This window comes from Harpia harpyja, chromosome 19 (assembly GCF_026419915.1).
Source record: "Harpia harpyja isolate bHarHar1 chromosome 19, bHarHar1 primary haplotype, whole genome shotgun sequence".
Lineage (NCBI taxonomy): Eukaryota > Metazoa > Chordata > Aves > Accipitriformes > Accipitridae > Harpia > Harpia harpyja.
The window spans coordinates 2,565,919-2,585,473 of record NC_068958.1 but is presented as its reverse complement, the minus strand read 5'-3'; the positions used below and the strand labels follow the sequence as shown (position 1 = coordinate 2,585,473).

Here is a 19,555-nt window from a genome sequence, read left to right as displayed (position 1 = left end):
TTGAAGAAGGCGGCATACTGTCTTTGTAGACAGAGGGACATGTGGTCTCTTTGGAAGACCCTAAAGTGCTTGCCAGAAGTTTTAAAGGTCAGAGTTACCAGGATCAGACCTTTTGTGAGCTGGCTGGCGTAGGAACATTTTAAATGGTGCAGGCTATAGAGAAGGTAACTGCTCCCCTTGCTCTCAAGTTATTTTTTCCCTTGCCACTTTATGGTTTTGTTGTGTTTTCCCTGGGACTACCTAGCTAGCTATCTTTTTTTTTTTTTTTTCCCCTTGAGCTCTCTGGTTTTGCTTTAAGAGTTACAGCACCATTGATTGTATCGGCTGTCTCAAAAATGGTGTGCTGCTTGCTGTCTGTGGGCTCCCTGCTGCTAAATGCTGCCAGTGGGACTCCAGAGCATTTAGATCAATCGATAGGGCTATCATGGCCTTGTTTTCCACACTGTCCCCATCCCGGGGATGTGTGTAACAATTGGAGAGAGCACACGAGCCCTCGGGTTATTGGTTACGGAGTACGGATCCCAGACACCGGCTGCATCCGTGATACAGATGTGTGCATTTGGATGGGGAGAAGGGTACCTGCGCACAGGGATGGCAGTGCCAGCCGCTCCCCAGGCACGCTCTGCGTGCGGTGAGTGAACGCGGCTGGGGTTTTAGAAGGATCTGCCATTAATTCCTCCCCATTCGCAGGTAACTTCCTTCTGTCAATAGGGACTGGGTGCTGCGAAACAGCGTGAAATGAAGTAGGATGCTAATGGAATCTCCCACACGCATGCAAACCCGTTCCTGTGCTGGCAGTCGGTGCTCAGCGCCGCTGGAGCTCAGCACCGGGTGCTGCAGACCCAGCTGCGGTACTAACGAGCACAGTAGTTTGGCCCTGATCCACTCATACTGCAGCACACCTGGAAAGTCTCACACAGCTGGTGTGATGGCCATTTAAAGACATACTTGGCCGTGCAGAGACCTGCAGTCTACAAACCTCTAATAATGTAGTCCTGACTGCGTCGGAGTTTGGAAAAAACGTTTTTACTGAACATACAGCCTGTAATAGAGCCTGTAACGCTCACCAAATTATAAATGGGACAACGTAGCAGTCCCTGCTATTCTGGGCCCTCAGTTATCTCATGGAAAAAAATTCCCAGGATTATTCTGCAGTTGTTGCTAACAGATGGACTAAATAATTTCTCTGGGAAGGAAAGCATCTACTGATAACGTTACATTTTTCCTCTAGATCCCATCTAATGCCGAGGCTGAAAGAATCGCGCTCCCACGAGTCTTTGCTCAGTCCCAGTAGTGCTGTTGAGGCTCTGGATCTCAGTATGGAGGAAGAAGTGGTCATCAAGCCAGTCCACAGTAGCATCCTGGGACAAGACTATTGCTTTGAGGTAAGGAGCCTTTCTGTCCGTCCCGGGGGCCGTTCGTGCCATGTGATGGGGCTGACTGGGGAGCCAGGTGCGGGCTTGCATGTTGGGCTCTCGCTGTTATAAAACATTTCTGCTCTGAATTGCTACACAGAGACTATTTCCTAGGCAGAAAATTATTCCCATCTTTCCAAGGAGGATCATACCCACAAAATCAGAGCAGTGAGCTCTTTGACTTGTAACTGTTGTCACAGCAGAGCTTGCTGCTGGCACAGGTGCTGAACTACTTAAGGCCGTGAATTAGCAGAGCATAAATTTGTAGTTTATGTTCATATGGATAGTGGAAAGTGCTAATCCCTACTCAGTGTTCACAAAGACATTATATGTGGTCACAAAGATAGCCTACTGCTGTCAGTGGGAGAGTTGAGGACTTTGTCTAGAAAACTGAAGCTTCGCTTGTTGGGTAAATAGAAAATCTGTGAGTATTTCAGGGTTTTTTAACATCTGTTATGGCATGTGGTTAGGTCTGTACTAGCAGGAGGTAGTAGGACACGTACAAACTAGTCTGTAGTTGGGTAATTCAATGCAGTATGTCTTGGGAATCATTTCACCTGCATCATGGATGGCAAAGTGTTATTGCTTATGGCAGTGGCTGGATATAGAACTGGGAAATGGTTTTCTTACAGTAATAAGGTAGTCGATACTCGTGTTTCTGTGAAGAGGAGGTAACCTCTTTGTACTTGGACGTAGAAGAGTGGATAAACGGTATATCCATGGTTGGATTGTACTGTAGGGGGTGATGGGACTGCAGGCTTTCCTTGGATGGGCAGTGCTAGGTGAAAACAGCCTTGTCAGTGTCCAAGAGGAGTCAGACTGGAGAGATGAAGATTTTTTTTCTTTACTGAAATTAGCACACTTTGAAAGAAACGAGTTAAAAGATCCATTTCTTAAAATATAAGCAGGTAACACAAAAACAGTCTTACACAAAATGGCCCCAAACATAAACTCTGAAGTGGGCTGAGGTATAAATTTTCCAGTGCTGTTCATTCTCTGTAGAATTGAGCAAGTGCGGCAGGTCAGGAGGAGAACAGTTTTGTAAATTATATGGCCTCTATTACATTCCACTCAAGAAAGATAAAATGAAGCTAGATGGAAAATAGATGTGACATCCATAATATAAGAGTTGTTTACCAATTCTGTTCAGCACACAAGAGCAGAGGAAGGGATATGAACAGTGCTTGTAGAAAGTTGACTGAGAGGGAAATTACACAAGTCGTGCACTTGTAGGGAGGAAGAAAATTTTATTTTTAAGTGAGTTGGATAAAGAAGAGTCATACAGAAAAAAGGAACATGTTAATTGCTGTTCTGCAAATCCTGCAGAGGAAAGGAAGAATGCCAGAAAACAGGAGGGACATTGATTTGTAACTGACGGTTACTCATCAGCAAGCTCCAGCGGGAAGGACTGAGGTGAGAGCTAAATGGCATATTGTGTTAATGTGTTGGTCTTGTATCTCCGGAGAGCCTCTTTCAAATTCAGAGTGAGGTCAGCACTGAAATGAGTTTGCAGATCTCCCAGGATCCCTGGTGGATAGCACGCAGTGACCACAATCCGCTGCGCGCTTCGGTACAACTGATGGAAGCGAAGGGTTAGCGATGCCTTTGGGAGGGACGAGCCTGGGCCGTGCCTCGTGCCCGGGCAGAGGAGCAGCGTGTGCTGGGACGGGCTGGGTGGCTGCCGCTGGCCCCTGCGGACCCCCGCCTGCATTGGCACAGACAGCTTTATCGCGTGGTTCTCCATGTCAGGCAGTAGCGAAAGACGAAGGACAAAGCCGCACAGGCGTCTTCTGCTCCTCAGTGCTTGAATGTTGCCTTCAGTTATCATTATGTCCTGAGGGTCCCGTCTACGGCCTGTGATCCCGAGTCCTTCAGCATTGCTTCATCTGAAAGTTCGGGCAAGACTTGGAAAAGACTGCTGCCGCCCTTTAGTGGAAGCTCTGCAAAGAGCAGTAAAACCTGTGCTGGTTCCTGTGGCCTGGAACTGGGAAAGCTCTGCCTGAAGTCTGCACGAGGCTGAAAGGAAAACTGAAGCTGATGGCCAAAAGCCATCACACTGCTGTGTCTGGGACCACTGAAGAGTGAGAAGCTCAGCTGATGTCCTGGAAAAGGAGCCCTGACCAAGAAACGTCAAGTGAGAAGTTACTGCCAGAGTCACAGAGACAAGGGGGACCGAGACGTTTTCTGCACAGTGGATCGCGAAGGTGCTGTGGGTTGGTAAAGGCGCCTTGTCCCTGCGCTTTGAGGCTATTGTGGATCTGTTCTCCAGGGAGATCTGTCAGGAACGGCCAAGTTTGCTGTCTCAAATTGAGAAGCGAAGCGTTGCTGTTGTTGGGCAGTGCCAGCCTTACACAGTTCTTAACTACCGTCTCCTTGCGGTGGGGTGGTCGGGCAGTGGACGGTGCCTAGGAAGCTGCTTCCATCACCGGCCGGCTGGTGTCTGTTAGTTCTCGGTTGTGCGAGGTATGGCGTGCCACAGGTCCTCCTCCGCCGAGCTGCAGCAGCCGCCTCGTGGCTCGGAGAACAAGGATTCGACATGGCTGCAGATGGAGTCGCGCTGAAGAGGGCAGGTTCAGAGAGGGAACTGGCAGTGCACCGAACGGAGACAAAAGCGAGAGGTGCCAAAGCCATCTGCAGTGGAAAAAAACCAAGTGGCTCGTTTGGAGGGAGCTGACTGTGTGAAGGTACAGTGCAATTGTTTTTCTCCTTTAGCTTGACTGACCTGCATTAAGACGTGCTGAAGCTGACTGCTCAGCTCTGCTCCCCCTCCGCTGGGTTCTGCCGGGGGTAAGGAGAGTCAGCAGTAACGCAGTGCATTTTCAAATGCTGCATTTGGCTCTTTCTGCTTATTTAGTTCTATGAAACTTGCTTTTTTTTGACTTGCTGAGTACTTGGCAGTTGGCATTTACTTGTTTTCTTCATTGATTTTTTTTTTTTAAAAAGTTACTCAACATCATCTTCTTTCTCCTTATAAGACTTCTCAGTCAGCATAATTGTCTAGTGCCACTGCATATGCTGCGTGTACTAAATATACAGTGGGCATCTTAGTCCAGTAAAGGAGACTTGGAGTCCAGACTCCCAGAGCCTATTCCTGGCTCTGCTATTTGTGGGGTCCTGGTGACTCGGACCGGGCAGGGGAGTTAGGACTGAAGGGCTCTGTTACTGTCTTGGCAGACCAAAGTCTTGTCCTGTTGCACAGCTCGTGTCTGGGCTGTCGCAGGACATAGCTGGGGGATGCGGAGCAGGAGAAATTAAAACTGTAGTTGCTCCAATACAACTGAAACCGTGTCGCCTCATCCTGGCCTTGCCTGAGCAAGGGAGAATTTGACGGAGCTAAATTTAACTTCACTAAATTTAGTCCAGCTGTGCAAATGTTCGCCGTTGCTCGCACGGCCCTTCAGACAGCCTGAGCTGCTGTCACGGGTCTGCGGGGCTGGCCCAGGCAGCGCTGGTTTGCCCTTCTGCACTTGGTTATGGTGGTATTTACCAGCTTGAGCCTTAACTTTTCCTCGTAAAATCTTTTGAACACTTTGAGTGAAGCAGCTTCAGTAACTCAGTTATCATCTTCTGTTGTTACTCCAGTGAGATTCCTTCAAGTGTACTTTGAGGAACCCATGCTGTACCTAAGACATTCTTAAAATGACAAGTTTTTATCTGACTTAAGAGATCACCCATCTGAGGACTGTGGGTAATGAATGTGAATAAGTAACATTTTAGAAATTAATGAGTTTTATTAATTGAGTTTATCCTGTACATTAATAGTATTCTAGCAGATCCAAAATCTTGATGAGACCAGAATACTCTCTTTATCAAGATAATTAATACCTCATGAAGAGCATTAATATCATATGATGTTTAGGTCAGAGCTCAAAGCTGGGATATTATTGCAGATCTGGGGAGAATTACATTTTTGGTCATACATGGTAGATATGCCCTTCAACTCCCATCAGCATCAGATCAAGAGGGCTTCATATCTGACAGATGAGGATTTTTCCCTTCTCTCACTTAAGTATGACAGTTACAGTTTTTTTAGTTTTTGAGTGATTAGTTAATTGGTAATTGTTTTGGAATTGAATCATAAATTTTACCATGATAACTCAATGGTAATATGTTGACTTAAGTGTGGCAAGAAAATATATTAGATATTCAACCTAACCGATAGCTGGTAAAAAGCTGACATTTAATTAACAGATTCAATAGAAGGACAGCTAAATTGAATGATATTTATTTGGATATGAATCCTCTAGGCAGCTGTGGGATCCATGTGTGTCACCAAGGAGAACTTCTCTTTAAGAAAGCATCTTTCAACAGCAAAGAAGTCATAATTCTCTTTTATGGAAGAGCTTCCAAGTTTCCTACCAAATTCTCTAGATCTGAGAACATTGTTTTCAAATGCATTTGTACATGAAACTCCCATCAAAACAAGAGAGCCAAGCAAAAAGCTAGGTGAGCAATGGCCTTTGAGGCAATGGACTAATGGTATAGTTTACTGAAAGGTGTATTTGACCTATTCCACCTTTATTAACTGATTTCTAAGCGATCGGTGGGGACTCAATTTTGTGGACCTTAGTCAGAATGTCAGTGAGTGACTTTTTCCCTCTGTGTGGTACAGAAACCCAGCCGTAACAGCTGCCAGGCAGCGTGGCTGTACCAGGAGTGTCAGGACTTTGATGTTTTGGTCTTGAACATGGATGATTTTGAGTCTTTTGCAGCTGAATTAGATGGGCCAGATAAGACAGGGCTCAAGTTCTGAATTGTTAGGTTCTTGTCTGAAGAACGGTTTTGAAGCCTTAGACGTTTACATCGATCGAGCAACTGGGGAGCTATCTGAAGCAATGCTCATTTGCTGTGCATCTTCCCTGTTACTTCACTGTAAGTTCTGTTCTTAAAAACTGTTGCTAAGTGGTACTTCTGGGATCTTTGTATTTGTACTTCCGTGTTAAGACAGTACAGCACCATGCCAACAGTAATGCAGCCAGGCGTTGCTTCTCTTTAGCTGTCGTTACCAGTCAGGCGTATGGCTATGCTCGGCTTGAATGCTGTTGCAGGAACTCTTACCGAGAAAAGGATCAAGATTCAATGCCCTCTGACAGAGCAAGGTGTAGGGATCACACGCTGTGGACGCAGTCTTGTATCTCTTGTGCCACCAGAAGTCTGTTTATGAAGGTTCAGGGGTGGAGGTTCGCATGAGCATCTGCAGCTGCAAACAGGAGATGAAGCAGGCCAGATTTGTAATGGGAAACTTTGAAGAAGCTTGAAATACACTGAATTTTGAAAGGATGCTGAAAAGATCGTAATACTGTGCCTACTAATATGGAGTCTTCTTTTCTTGGAAATAGAAGATAACTTGTGCTCAGGAGAATATATAGTTTTACAGGACAGAGGATAAAAGCATATAAGGACAGGGAAGAGTGTCTCTCTGAAGGAGAGATCTTCTGAGATATCAAAGGTTGGAAGATTTCTTGCATTTGCTGTGTAAAGACAGGATAGGCCTCTTCTCATTTTGTCCTGGTTAGAAGATGTCTGTGTTCAAAGGAAGGGATGCATTCAACTCATCATTGAGGTTAGCTAATGACACATCTTAGCAAGTGCCAGCTCTGCTGTAAGAACAGCCTAGGCTTCTGGGAGATACATGAAATTAAAGGAGATTGTGTCTCCCAGAAGCAGATAACCCAGTGTGCAGTGTGTAAACACAAACGCTGTGAGATGATAAAGTACTCAGAAATCATTCTGCAGCTTGAGACTGGCGGAAATGAAGCTCGGAGGGGAGTTATTTAAAGTACTAGCCAGGTCTGTTTGGCCTGCAGGCAGAGATGTACATAAAGAATATTACTGGACATCACCAAAAGCTGTGAATGCAAAGAAGGGCAGAGCAGCTGGCGGAGGGCTTTTATGGGCAGTGCAGAGTTCTGGTACCGCGGTCATGGGCTGTCAGCTTGCCAGCGGGGCCTGGAGGAGATAGCGGCTTGAGGAATATGTGTATGTGAGAAGATGCAGAGAACCATTGGCCTTTTAGACCTTGGCTCAGTAGTGGATGCCAGGGAAGCTTGGTGTGGTGAATAGGAAGAAATGTTTGATGCCTGTTATCCTGGGGCTGCTCGGCAGGGGTTGCTTCGGTGGGCTCTCGACAGGGTTGAGTTTCTGTGTGGTAGCCGGGATGTGATAAGGAATGAGGGGCATCTGCACCACTGGAAGTGTCGCTGCTGTGAGCGTCCTTCTTCAAAACCTGGCTGTGAAATCCCAATGGCCAGAGAAAGTCACACAGATACTGCAGAAAGATCCCTTGGAGTGATACTGGAAGCGTGAGAGGCGAGAGGAGGGCTCAGCAGCACTTCACCGGCCATCTCCAGGTCCGGGAGCCCCAGCCTGGTTCTCCCCAGCTGGGGACGAGGTGCTGTGAGCACAGGGGTGCCTCTGGCCCAGCTGTGAGCTGCTGCTCGTACTGACGCCAGGGGTGGGGTATATATACTTGTCCCCATGGTCTTCACAGCATGGTCTTCAGAAGCAACAGGACACGAAGGGGGAAGGTAGGAAACCAGCTGTACCGGGTCTGATGTTCTGCTGAAATCAAGGAATGGGTTGTTAATATCACAAGCTTTGGGCTGAATCTGGAGGAATGCCAAGTGGTTGCAATTTATCTTTAGTTCATCTAAGGATTTGCACTCTCTCAGTTGTGGAACTTGGTGGTTTAAAGTGTCACATGCATGGGGCCCATTATCTAGTGTTTTCTGGTGTGGAAGAAGAGAAGTAATTGGAATTTGCTTCCATGATTATTTCTGTGACAGAGAGAGTTGCCCTGTTTTTCCGCTAGCCTTAGGGGCTGTTGCTTCATGCTTGGGTAAAGCTGTTTACTTAAAAAAAGAAAAAAATCCACTAGCATCTTTCCTAACTCCCCCTCTCCCCCCAAATCACAGTCTGCAGTGTGCTGGTCAAGACATAATCCTGTTCCTTTCCCTGTAGGTGACGACTTCATCAGGAAGTAAGTGCTTCTCGTGTCGTTCTGCAGCAGAGCGAGATAAATGGATGGAAAACCTGCGGCGTGCCGTGCACCCAAATAAGGTAGTGGCTTTGAGGAATTGCCTCTGTTATAGTTCAGTTCCTCGTTATTACATTTTATAGCCCACTGCATAGTAGCAGCAGGGGACGTATTGTCATTTTAGTGAGTAAGTGTAACTGTGGGTCAGGCTTTTTCCATATTGCTTTCTTCCACAATTATATTTACAGGCAAGTGCCAATTATTTCTTCCCCTCTTTTCTCAGCACATGCTGCTTCAGCTGTTGCTAAGAATTGATCAGACTTGAAGAATCTTCAGTCTTGCTCTGTTACTGATGATACTTGCTACTTACGTAGGACTTCCCACCTCCCAGAAGCTCTGGGACAGATGTCGGGTAGCTGCCAGCAAAGCTATAAGACTGAATAGTCTATAGAGTTCACATATCACACTTCCTGACTCTGGTAGTACTTGCAGTGTCTGCTTTAGTGATGGAGAAACTCAGGTGCCCATCACAGCGAGTTCTCCGAGGCGATAGTGGAACGTAGCTTTCCCTTTTCCAGTCATTTGAGGTGGGAAGGTTGTCCCTTCTGGGATCTACAGAAACAAATCCTTCTCTTCACTAGAACACAGGGACACCCGATACGCGGTTTTATGGCCCACTGAGACTTAAGTACATCCTAAAATAAAATCTACAGCTGCTTCTCCCTCTCTGCACTGGAGTTAGCTAACAAAGATTGATCAGGACTAATCAGCTGCAGGATTTCACAACTGATGAGCTCAATCAACAAGTCTCTTTCTGCTGATCAGAGAAGACGCAAATGATGGGATCCTGTGACTTCATTCCTGGCATCAGAGCCACATGACCATGCATACAAGTTAGGTCCAGGCCTGGCGGGTTGGTAAAGGAGCCCTCTGTGTCGGAGTTTATTGTTCCCAGTGCAGTGCCAAATGTCAGTATAAAAGATTTCCTTCAATATCAGAACAGGAGCAGCGGAGGGGAGAGGTGGACTTCTGCCTCTAGCACCGTGTTCCAGTATGTGGAGTTCAATGACGCCGGTGCTTTCTGAGTGCAGCAGCCTGGTAGTAATGATCTGAAAGAGCTGTGTAAGGTTTGCGTGGTCACACTTACCATGAGAAAAGTCCTGGGAATGTGAATTGGGGCTGGGGACATCACTATGGGTTTGAGATGCAGCATTCAGTGGAAATTCATTTGGAAGTGTGCCCTCATCTCAAAACATGCCATTAACTGATGGCTAACTTTCCATCTTTGTTTGAGTTCATAGACAATAACCTCTCAGTATCTGACTTGATATTTCTGTCAGGAATTCAGTGTTCTTTTATAGTTCCTGTGTGTACTTCCTGAACCTACAGTACCCCATTGTGGACTTCCAGCAGAAATGTTCCTGCCCAGACTCCTAGGCTGAGCAGAATAAGCCGTGGTTGATGTTTCAGTGAGAGGTTTCCAAACAAAACAGGTTAATGCAGAATCCCTAGCAGCAGTTCAGCTGCGAGTGCTTTACCTTTCAAGTCACTCCTGCAACAAATGCCCCTGGATGTTCTTCCAGGATGAGGTCAGCATCACTGGGGAGCTCTTAAAGATCCACAGAATCCTTTGCTCCGTTATTGTTTAAAAGATATCCAAGCCAAATTTCTATTTCTGAATTGTAGTCATTCTCCTGTGGAACTCGGTCTGTCTCCCATAATTCCTCTCAATGTTGTAGTTGGGTGCTCTGGACTTCTGCCCTAAAATATCGTGAGATTTTGTAAATGCTTCTTTCCCTGCCAGAGGTGGTTGCATTCCAGCCATGGATGAGGTGATTGCTGGGTGTGCGTTCACATCCCTTTGTTGTTGCTCTGTTACAGTAAAGAAAACGTACTCCAGTGCTGCTGTAAAGCAGCTGTACTAAAAAAGGAGGTGGTTGTGAGATACCTGGAACATAGCTTCTGTTTTGCAAAAGCCATTAATGATCAGTGAGGTTCTTTTGGTTTCTTCTGAGGCCCTCTTGGCAGTGAATGGGAAATGGCACATTTATGATTTGGAGGGGGTTTATCTTCCTTGTTCCGTATATTAATTGGCACCAACAGACATGGAGAGCACGGTGATATTTGGAAAATTAACATAAGTAGTGTTATTATGCAAATTCCTGAGAGCCAGTATTTCCTTAAAATAAAATGTAATTAAGCCTCTGCTCATTTAGCACATCCGAAATAATTAACTCATATCTCCAGTTTTGTTGTGCTTGGCTTTGTGGGTTTTTTATTGACCTTTTTTTCTTTGCGTCTTTTTTTCAGGACAACAGCAGAAGGGTAGAGAATATGTTAAAGTTATGGATTATTGAAGCCAAGGACCTGCCAGCTAAGAAAAAGTACTTGTGTGAATTATGCCTAGATGACGTTCTTTATGCACGAACTACCTGTAAATTGAAAACTGATAATGTATTTTGGGGGGAGCACTTTGAATTTAATAACCTCCCATCGCTCAAAAACATTACGGTGCACTTATACAAAGAGACTGACAAGAAGAAGAAGAAGGACAAGACCAATTTCATTGGGCAAGTGAACATCCCCGTCAGCTCTGTCACAGGCCGGCAGTTTGTAGAGAAATGGTACCCGGTGGTCAGCCCCAACCCCGGTAAGGGCAAATCCCCGGGGCCCATGATCCGCATCAAGTCACGCTACCAGAGTATGAGCATTCTTCCCATGGAGATGTACAAAGAGTTTGCCGAGTACATCACTAACAATTACATGGTGCTGTGCTCGGTGCTGGAGCCCTCGCTGAGCGTGAAGAACAAAGAGGAGATGGCGTCTGCACTGGTGCACATCCTGCAGAGTACAGGCAAGGCCAAGGTAAGACCCTTCGTCATCCATCCCATCAGAGACCATCAGGAGCAGACTCCCCTGTTGGGTTTTGGAAATCACCACATCAGTTGGGCTTCAGGCCTAGCCATCATTAATACATTCTAATTTTGCTTTTAATTACAGACAAGTTGCTAGCATGTGCAGTGTGAATTGCTTAATTAGCAAAGAGGTTGGTAGGAGCACAAGATACCAACTGAGTCATTTTTCTCTCCTTCTGGAGGCTCAGGGGCCAGGCTCTTACTTTATAAACAGGCACAAATGTGAAAGTAAGCAAGAAGGCAGTTTTTGGGGATGAAATGTTAGCAACGCTGACTTAAGCTAAGCAGGCTTTGTGTGCCGGGTATTCCTGTGGGAACCCAGCAGGTTCCTCGCTCCAGTCCCTCCCTGTCACCGTGCTGCTGCTCTGAGCACCCAGCACGACGGGAGCCGAACGGGAGTGAACAGCCTCTTGAGAATTTCAGAGCAAAGTCCGCCTGTGAGCACTTTGTGTCTCTGAATCAGCTCTCAGTCTTCAGGGTCTGTTCCGATGCTTTTGGAAGGGAGGTGTGGGGGTGGGCAGCAGCGTGGGAAAGCCCGGGAGTCCTGGAGTGCTCCCAGGGCAGTGCTTGTCGGGGAGTTGGTGCCGGCCAACTTGTGAGTGGTGGAAGTTCAGGTTTTGTGGACCGCTTTGTCTGAACATCCTTTGTGGTTGGGAATCCCTTGCTAGGTCTGGGGAAGAAGCAGGCCAGGAGGAGGCAGAGAGTGGGATTTTCTCCTAGTTGTGATCTGTGAGGGTACGGGGTGAGCAGAGCTGGAAACCCCCTTACTGGAGAGCACAGGCAAGCACTGAGGTCCGCAGGTGGCATGGCAGAGCCATGGAGGGCAGTGCCACTGTCAGGACTGCAGGAGTTAGAGCGTCAGCGTTTTCCTCTGTCAACATCTCCCTGAACTCTGCAGGGGGGAGCGGGGGAAGAGCAAGACTTCCAAAGCTTTTGCAGTGCTGAGGAGACATGAGCCGCTCACCTGAGCGGGAATCGCAAGGCTCTGCTTCCTCTGCAGCTGCCACTGCTGCCTGGGACCGTGGCAGGGTTTGTGGATTAGATTTAGTTACCATCTGTCGAACAGAGAAGTGGCTTGGCCTCCTGATCTAGATCAAGGCAGGCAAAGCTCACTGAGAGGATTGCGAGGCTGTGGGCCTGCTATTGCAGAGGCAGAGAAAATAGCTAAATAGTTAAAGCTTTCCTGATCCCAGGCAGCAGTGTAAGACTCCAGGAGCGCAGGGAAGGACCACAGTCCTGGTCCCCTTGGCTGTGTTGCCCTCGGCGGTGACAGAAGTGGCTTGTGATTCACGGGGTGTGAAGTAACGCTCTGTGGTTACACAAGGAGAGCATCGTAGGTGTCCCACTCCTCGCGCCTTCTGCCCGTACCGCTCCTCCCCGCGGACCGGGGGCTGTGCTGCCCTTCGCTGTGGCTGTGATGGTGCTAGTGCCAGGGCTCCTGTTGGAATGACATTGCCATGAAGGACCCTGGCCGTGGCTTACACGGTTCTGGTGCAAAAGGCTTCAAGTGTCGCCCCAGTCTCGGTCACCATGGATCATGTGCGGGCATGGCCGAGAGCTGTTGTCACTGTTCCTGCCTTTTTCCTCTTGTCATTGGTACTCGAGAGGCTCTGGAGAGAGCAAGTGTGTTTCTAGACATGTGTCTGCATCAGTGCTTGAGATCCCAGAGGCTCTGCACGGGGGACACAGTAAACAGACTTGATGAATTTCCCCCTAAAATGGAGCTTCTGCTTTCCCTGCTTGTCATCTGCCATCAGCATTAACACAGGGTTTAGGGAGCTGTCAGAGCAACAGGAGTTATTGGAGCATGGGAACCGGGTGGTGCATCCTTTCTAGAGGAGTTGGATGAGCAGAGAAAGGGAAAAGCAGGAGTAAGGTAAAAAAACAAGGAATGGGAAAGGAAAACATCCCCTCACCCCTGCTTCTGTGACATGGGTACACCCCACCACTGCTCAGGAAAGCTCCCCTGCGGCTAAACACCACGACCCAGCAAGGGGACACAACCGCAGGAGACCGGCAGGCTGGTGCCTGCTCTGCACAGGGAGGCTGTGCTGGTGTTGCAGTCCCTGCCCTCCGCTGGGCAGCCCCTCTTGACCTGCTCCAGGGAGAAGGACTGGACAGGATGAGTCCAAGTGCTTAAAGAAGTCTGATCACCATGCTGCTTGCTTTCCCTCTCCCTGGGCATCACCTGGCTGGCCCCTCGGCAGGGCTCTGAGCACCTCCCTGGAGTTTCAACGCAGAAACGACAGCCTCTTACTTTTTCTTCCCAGCTAGTCTGCAGGAGAAACAGCTTGTTTCGTTTTTCTTTTGTGGTAGGTAAAGTGGCTCTGTATGTGTTTGTGTATGTTGGGGAAGGCATGTGCCTGCAGGCAGGTCTGGCTCTGAACTGCATTTGGTTTTGATGCTGAGGACATAGTTCCCTCAGCCCAGACTCACCCACCACCAAATACCTGCTCGTTCAGAGGCGACACTGAACGGGAAGGTAAAACACCCACGGCCCGAAGTAGGGCACAGAGGGTTTTGAAATGGGGTTCAGAGCCCGGGAGGAGGAGAACAGATCCCCGTGGGCCGGGAGCCCAGCGGGTGGGGATGGTGCCAGGGGAGCCGGCGTGCTGCGGGATGAGGCTTGAGGCTGTAGAAAATGGGGCCGGGTCCCAGCTTCTGCTGGGTGAGGACCTCAGCCCGGTCCGGCAGCGGTGAGCACCCTGTTCCCTGGCACTGGTGTGCAGGGGCAGGGGGGCAGTGCCCCCCCCCCCCCCCCCCCCCCGTCTCTGTCCTCCTGTGACCCTCTGAAGCTTGCCCGGGCTGGAGGTGGGTTCCCCGTCCTTGTGCCTTGCCAGGAGCCTTTCCAAGGACCTCTTCAGAGCTCTCCCCTGCCCTGAAGAGTGCAGTCGTGGCAATCAGCAACCACTAATTTATTTTGCTGATAAGGGGGGTTTTGTGGATCTAGGCTGCTATAGCTGACACTAAAGCAGCAATTACAGTTGGACTGAGAAACAAGTGTCCGGTAGATTATCTGTGAAGACTCGTTAGCAGCTAATTGCTCTTGCGCTGTTTCGGGCCGTGTTTTCCTGTAGCGATTTGCTGTAAATATGGTGTAATCCCTTAATGAGGCACGGCCGATTGGGTACGTGCGTCCACCCAGAGCCACGCTGCAGGAGCTCTGTGCAGGAGAGGCGTGATGTGGTGCTGCGCGGATGGTGCTGTGTGTGCCAGCCACAGCCAGGCCCCTGGCCACCAGCGTCCCCATGCAGCCCCACAGACGGCAGGAGGGCGATCCTTACCCACAGACACCCCGCTTTGCTCCTTTGCAATATTGAGCTGTCCCCCACCAGCCAGGTGTCGTTACCTGAAGCTGCTAAAACCCAGAGGCACTGCCTGAGTCCCTCCTGCGGGAGAGGCAGAGCGCATAAAGCTGCAGGCAGAACGGGTACAAGGGCTGTAGCTGAATTTTCTCCCTAAATATCTGCTTCTTCCTGGGCTTCATAGCCGTATCATAATAGGTAAAAAGTGGAGAACGAAAACAGAGTCCTCTCTGGAGTCAAAGTCCACGCTTCCTTTGATCTCCATTTGGGAAAGGGAAAAGCTTCATCCCTGCAGTGCTGCGCAAGGGTTTGGTGTGCATCAGGGCACGCCTGGAAACCCCTGACCAGCCACCAAGGCAAATAGGTGGAGAGGAGGAGGAAAAGCATTTTGATAAAGCTAAGAGTGCAGACAGTCTGGCTGAGGGAGCTGCCCCAGCCCACTGGAAAGTCTGACAAACATCCAGCCCTAAATCAGCTTGCTCAGGGCAAGCGGTTGTTCACTGTCTTTTTATGGCAAGTAGGGGCTGGAAGAGGCATCGCTGTGCTGTAAGAGGGACATAGTTTCGTGGCTAAACAGAGAGACGCAGGCTCTCAGCATCTGTCCTTGCCTTGTTATGTGCTTCATCTTCCCAGTGCAAGCACTGATAAAATGTTACCTGTAAGGGTGTGGAGAGATGCCTAAGTATTTTCATGTGTTTTGCAACACATAGACAAAAGACACGAACTCATAATTAAAAGTATTTCTGTTGCCATCCTTGGTGTTACTGGGAGTGCTCACCCCTGCCATTAGCATGACTTGATGTGGCCTTTGTGATGTGGTTATGGATAGGCAGGCTGCATCCTCCCCAGAGCGAGACCAATTGTGACTTTGGATGCTTCCAGAATATTTCCCATGCTTAGATTTGTTTCAGGGCTGTCTTACAGCTTTTGAAGCTCAGTTCATGACCATAAATGTATATAAAAAAAACCTCTCTTGTCCAAATGGTTGGTAGATCAAACCCAACATTAGACAAAGCTCTAACTAACCAGCTGCTCACTTGAAATAAATATTTACTGTGTTGTGAATGGAGTGAAGAATAAACATGTGTCCCTGTTTGTTTATGCTGCAAGGATTTGCTTCAGCTAAGCAGATGTATTTAGTCCCTCTATGCGAGCCCTCTGGAAACTCCCCACGTTCCCCTCCTTGGCGGTGCGGGGTGTTTGGTCAGAGCTCCGCTGGCAGCGGTGGTTTAAGTGCAGGACCTGCAAATACCGCGTAGGGCTGCCTAAAAGTGACTGCTCAGGTCAGGGAGGGGACCTGGAAATGAGGGGCACGGCCCAGGAAGCTGCTGGGCTTGGAGGTTGGTGGAACCAGGGCTTGGTCAGTCGCTGTGGGGAGCACCGCTCCCTTATCTGCACTGGAAAGGCTGCAGACACAGGGAAGCAAGGATGCTGCACACGTTCAGCCGTAGACGAGACTGGCAGCAGCCATATCATTTCCCCCACAAAGAGTTTATCTCCCTGATAATACTTTATAGCAGCCATAGTTGAGCTAATAAGGCTTTTAATCAGTTTTATGAGCAGCCCCACCGTTTTTCCCCCTCTCCCTGAACACAAGTCAGGTTGGCTGAAAGGATGGAGAAAGCTGGTGAGTGGCAGCTGCAGGGATCGGTGTTCTGGCTGTCGGGGTGGCGGGCGGTTTCTCAGCCTCCTGTATGGGATCCGGTCCCTCTGCCCTCGCGGGGAGGTGGTGGTCCATCAGCGTGTTAGTGTTATATCCTTCAGGTTTTCTTAGCAGGGTGATGGACACAGATGCCTGCGCATTAACCCTCGCATTGCCATTTCACCTCCTTCTCCCAAGGAGAATTAGAAAATGCTAGAAGCGTTGAGGATGAGCTCCAGTGCTCAAAGGAGGGAACATCACTGCATTTCCCAGCAGAGAAGTGTCCAGCGCAGACCCTCAGAGGAACCGTGTGGTGGTGAAGAGTCGAGGACTGGTGGTTGGGGTCCTTGGTTTCACACTGTCTGCCCAGGACCCGGTCGCTGCCCCTCGGCCACTCTCCTTGCACAGCTCAGCACCATCGAGTGCCGTGTTTCTCTGCCACTGCAGCGCTGACACGTAGGTGTGTCCTGACACTCGTCCACCTGTAACCGACAGCCCTCCCAACCCCTGGTGTTTTTCACCTTTGCATAAAAGCCCAGCTGGACTCTGGGCTAGTCTTTGAAATACGCAGTAATCTTATTACCTTTATCAGTTCAATCCTCTTAAGGTTAAGTCAATCCTATTAATCAGGCTTGTGATGTGGAGAACCTTATTATTTCAAAGTCAATCTGCCCATCAGTCAGTTATGATATTGGGAACGATCAGCGCCAGCCCAGAGGGGTGCGTGACCCAAGCGGCGTGTGCAGGGCCGTGGGGTCCATCAGCTCTGTGACACCCCACGTGCTCCGGCTGTGGACACATCCCTAAGAGGCTGGGGCTGGAGGACCTTCCCCAGGATAGCGAGGTGCAAAATCCTTCCTGGGTGTGGACAGGATACGTCCTGCAAGGCTCGTGTTGCTTGTTGGCTCCCTTTGCCTAGGAAACACTCCTGCTCTCGCTGCAGCCCTGCCAGGCTCCCGGCTGGCTCCATCTTTCTGCCTCCTGGGCTCAGGAGCTGGAGGGGGCAGGCATTGCCCAGTGACACCCCCCGGGCACAGGGACCGGCACCTTTGAACCCCTTCGGGACTGGGATACTTGACGTAGACGGACCCCTCGCCAGGGTGGGGTGGGCAAGTGCAAGCGTTGCAAGTTTCAAGCAGTGCGGGGTGCTCAGTCCTGCCAGCGCGGTGGGGTGTGCAGGGCTGGGGGGTGCTGGTGCTGTGGGCAGGCAGGGCTGTCAGCTACTGATCGGGTGTTTGACTGAATTAGCTGTCTTCTCTGCTCCAGCTTTGTCCCCTGGGAAGAAGCTTTTTCTTCCCATTTTTTGTGTTTGAGCAATGCAATTAGTCCGCTTCCTTGGCCCTATTGACATGAGCAATGAAGGGTTGTTTTTTGAGCAGGTGTTGGTTTTTCTCTTGGTGGGCTTCACTTTTCAATGAGCCTTTTCCAATTCAGGCCACCCCCAGGGCAGCTGGGCCCTGGGCCGGCGCTGATGTGGATGCTGGCTGACACGGGGCAGCAGCTTCAGCGGGCCACCTGCGGGGACCTCACGCGGAGCGGCGCAGGGCTGCAGCACGCTCATTTCCAGGGCATCACCCCTATTTCCATATTCTCCTTCCAGCTTCCCCCAGCAGAGGTTTGGGGGATCTGCCATGGCAGCGTGAAGCAGCCCTGCTGCAAGATGACTGATTTAGTCAGACGTCCAGAATTGCCGCATGCGTGAGGGACAAGGCGGGGGTTAGGAGACATTGCCTCACCCACAAAAAGATGCTGTTTGGTTGTGGTTTGAGACAGGAGGATGAGTTCGCCCAGGTGGGGCAGGGGAAGCGGCATCTGAAGCTCACCGGATGAAGACGGAGGGGAAAGGGAAATGTTTTTAGGCTACACTACAGGTAAATCGGGATGGAGACGCTTGAGGGACAGAGCGATGCGCAGGGAGCAAATCCAGGCTCAGGCCAGCGCAGCCGGCTGCCCTGTGCAGGCAGAGCGGGCGCTGGGGGTGGTCCGTGAGCTGCCAGCTCCTGGGATGGCCATCCGGAGGGGGCTGCGGCTGAGGACGTGGGGAGGTGAGCTGCAGGGCGGCGCGGGCGTCCCAGGCGGAGGGGAAGCTGCAGCACTGGAATTACTTCGTGGGGCCGCGTTTGAGCCCTGGGGTGGTGCTGAGGACTCTGCCTGCTGCTGCCTGCTGCCACGCCGGCAGTGAAACTCCTGTGTGCATTTCTAGAGGACTGGAGGAGCTGCCTTAGAAGAGCACATCCTGCCGTGGGCTCATGCTTGGCTTATTTGAAAAGTGCTGGAAACCAGTGCAGCCTTGTGTTGTCATGCTCTGAATTTATTTATGAGTTGCTCTTTATCAGCATATGTGCAGTGACTGAAGTTGCACAGGTTCAGCTGTGTCCAGTCTGAAGCAAATGTCCTTAAAATAAACACGGGAGCAAGCCTGAAGAACGTTGCCACAGCCCTTAATTTTTACTGTAGACCTTTTCCTTCCCCTCTCGACTCCGATGTAATGAAATAAAGCATCTTATTTTCTTCCATTGCCAGGGGCCCTAAGTGAAAACAACCCCCTGCTGATCTCTGCTGCTCAGAAACAGGGAGTTTTATTGGCTTTAGTTATTGCATTTTATTCAGAACCTTGTATGTGGGTGAGTGAGGCCCCCGGAGGGATTTGACAAGTATTTGCATTCCATTTGTGTCTTCCGAGTGCTGGCTGCTGGCGTACTTAAGGCAGAGATACCAGACGTGTGATCAGAGCTGATGTGGCTTTTTTGTGCGGAGGGAAGGCAAGATCTGGAAGATGGCCCTGGGACAGAAATCGCAGGATGTCATGGGAACTGACCCACGGACGTGGTTCCTTTCCCGCAGCTAGCAGGGCTCTGCTGGGCTGCCGAGAGCGATCTCTGCGGAGGAAGTCGCTCAGGGACGCTGGCTGTGGGTCTTTTGATCCCTGATGTATCTTAGGCCGGGTTCATACAGCCCAGCGAGATGCCTCCTGCAGCCTAGGGAGGCTGGACCTGCTGGGGACCGTGAGAAGCCCTGGCCTGGGGGATGCTGTTGGGTATCCTGGCTCTCGCCTCCATCCGCTGATCAGTTACAAGGCCAGATTCTGCCACATCACGCCCCAGCTTTGGTGCTGCACCGTAATGGAGCTCTTTGGGATTTCAGCAGCTTTCCTCTCCACTTTGGAGTCAAGGGGTCGTTTTCTCAGCTGTCGAGCTGCAGGTGCTCTGTAGGGGATAACAACCGCAGCAGAGGTTTCAGGGGGCTCTTTTCCGGCTTTGTGTTGAGTCCCACAGTGGAATTGTGCCTCATTTTAAATTCTA

The 19,555-nt window shown here is 49.8% G+C and overlaps 1 protein-coding gene across 12 annotated transcripts in view; it reads left to right on the top strand.

Moving 5' to 3' along the window:
* The window catches only part of DAB2IP (DAB2 interacting protein), a 211,994-nt gene that overhangs the window by 162,589 nt on the left and 29,850 nt on the right, over window positions 1-19,555 (top strand). For all 12 annotated transcript variants that reach the window (XR_008239251.1, XM_052814269.1, XM_052814272.1 and 9 more), the window contains 3 exons: window positions 1,232-1,385; window positions 8,376-8,474; window positions 10,702-11,256. Coding sequence is in view for 11 of the 12 variants with exons in the window: in XM_052814269.1 (XP_052670229.1) it covers window positions 1,232-1,385; window positions 8,376-8,474; window positions 10,702-11,256 (808 nt within the window). In the remaining variant the exon portion in view is untranslated. The remainder of the gene's footprint in view (window positions 1-1,231; window positions 1,386-8,375; window positions 8,475-10,701; window positions 11,257-19,555) is intronic.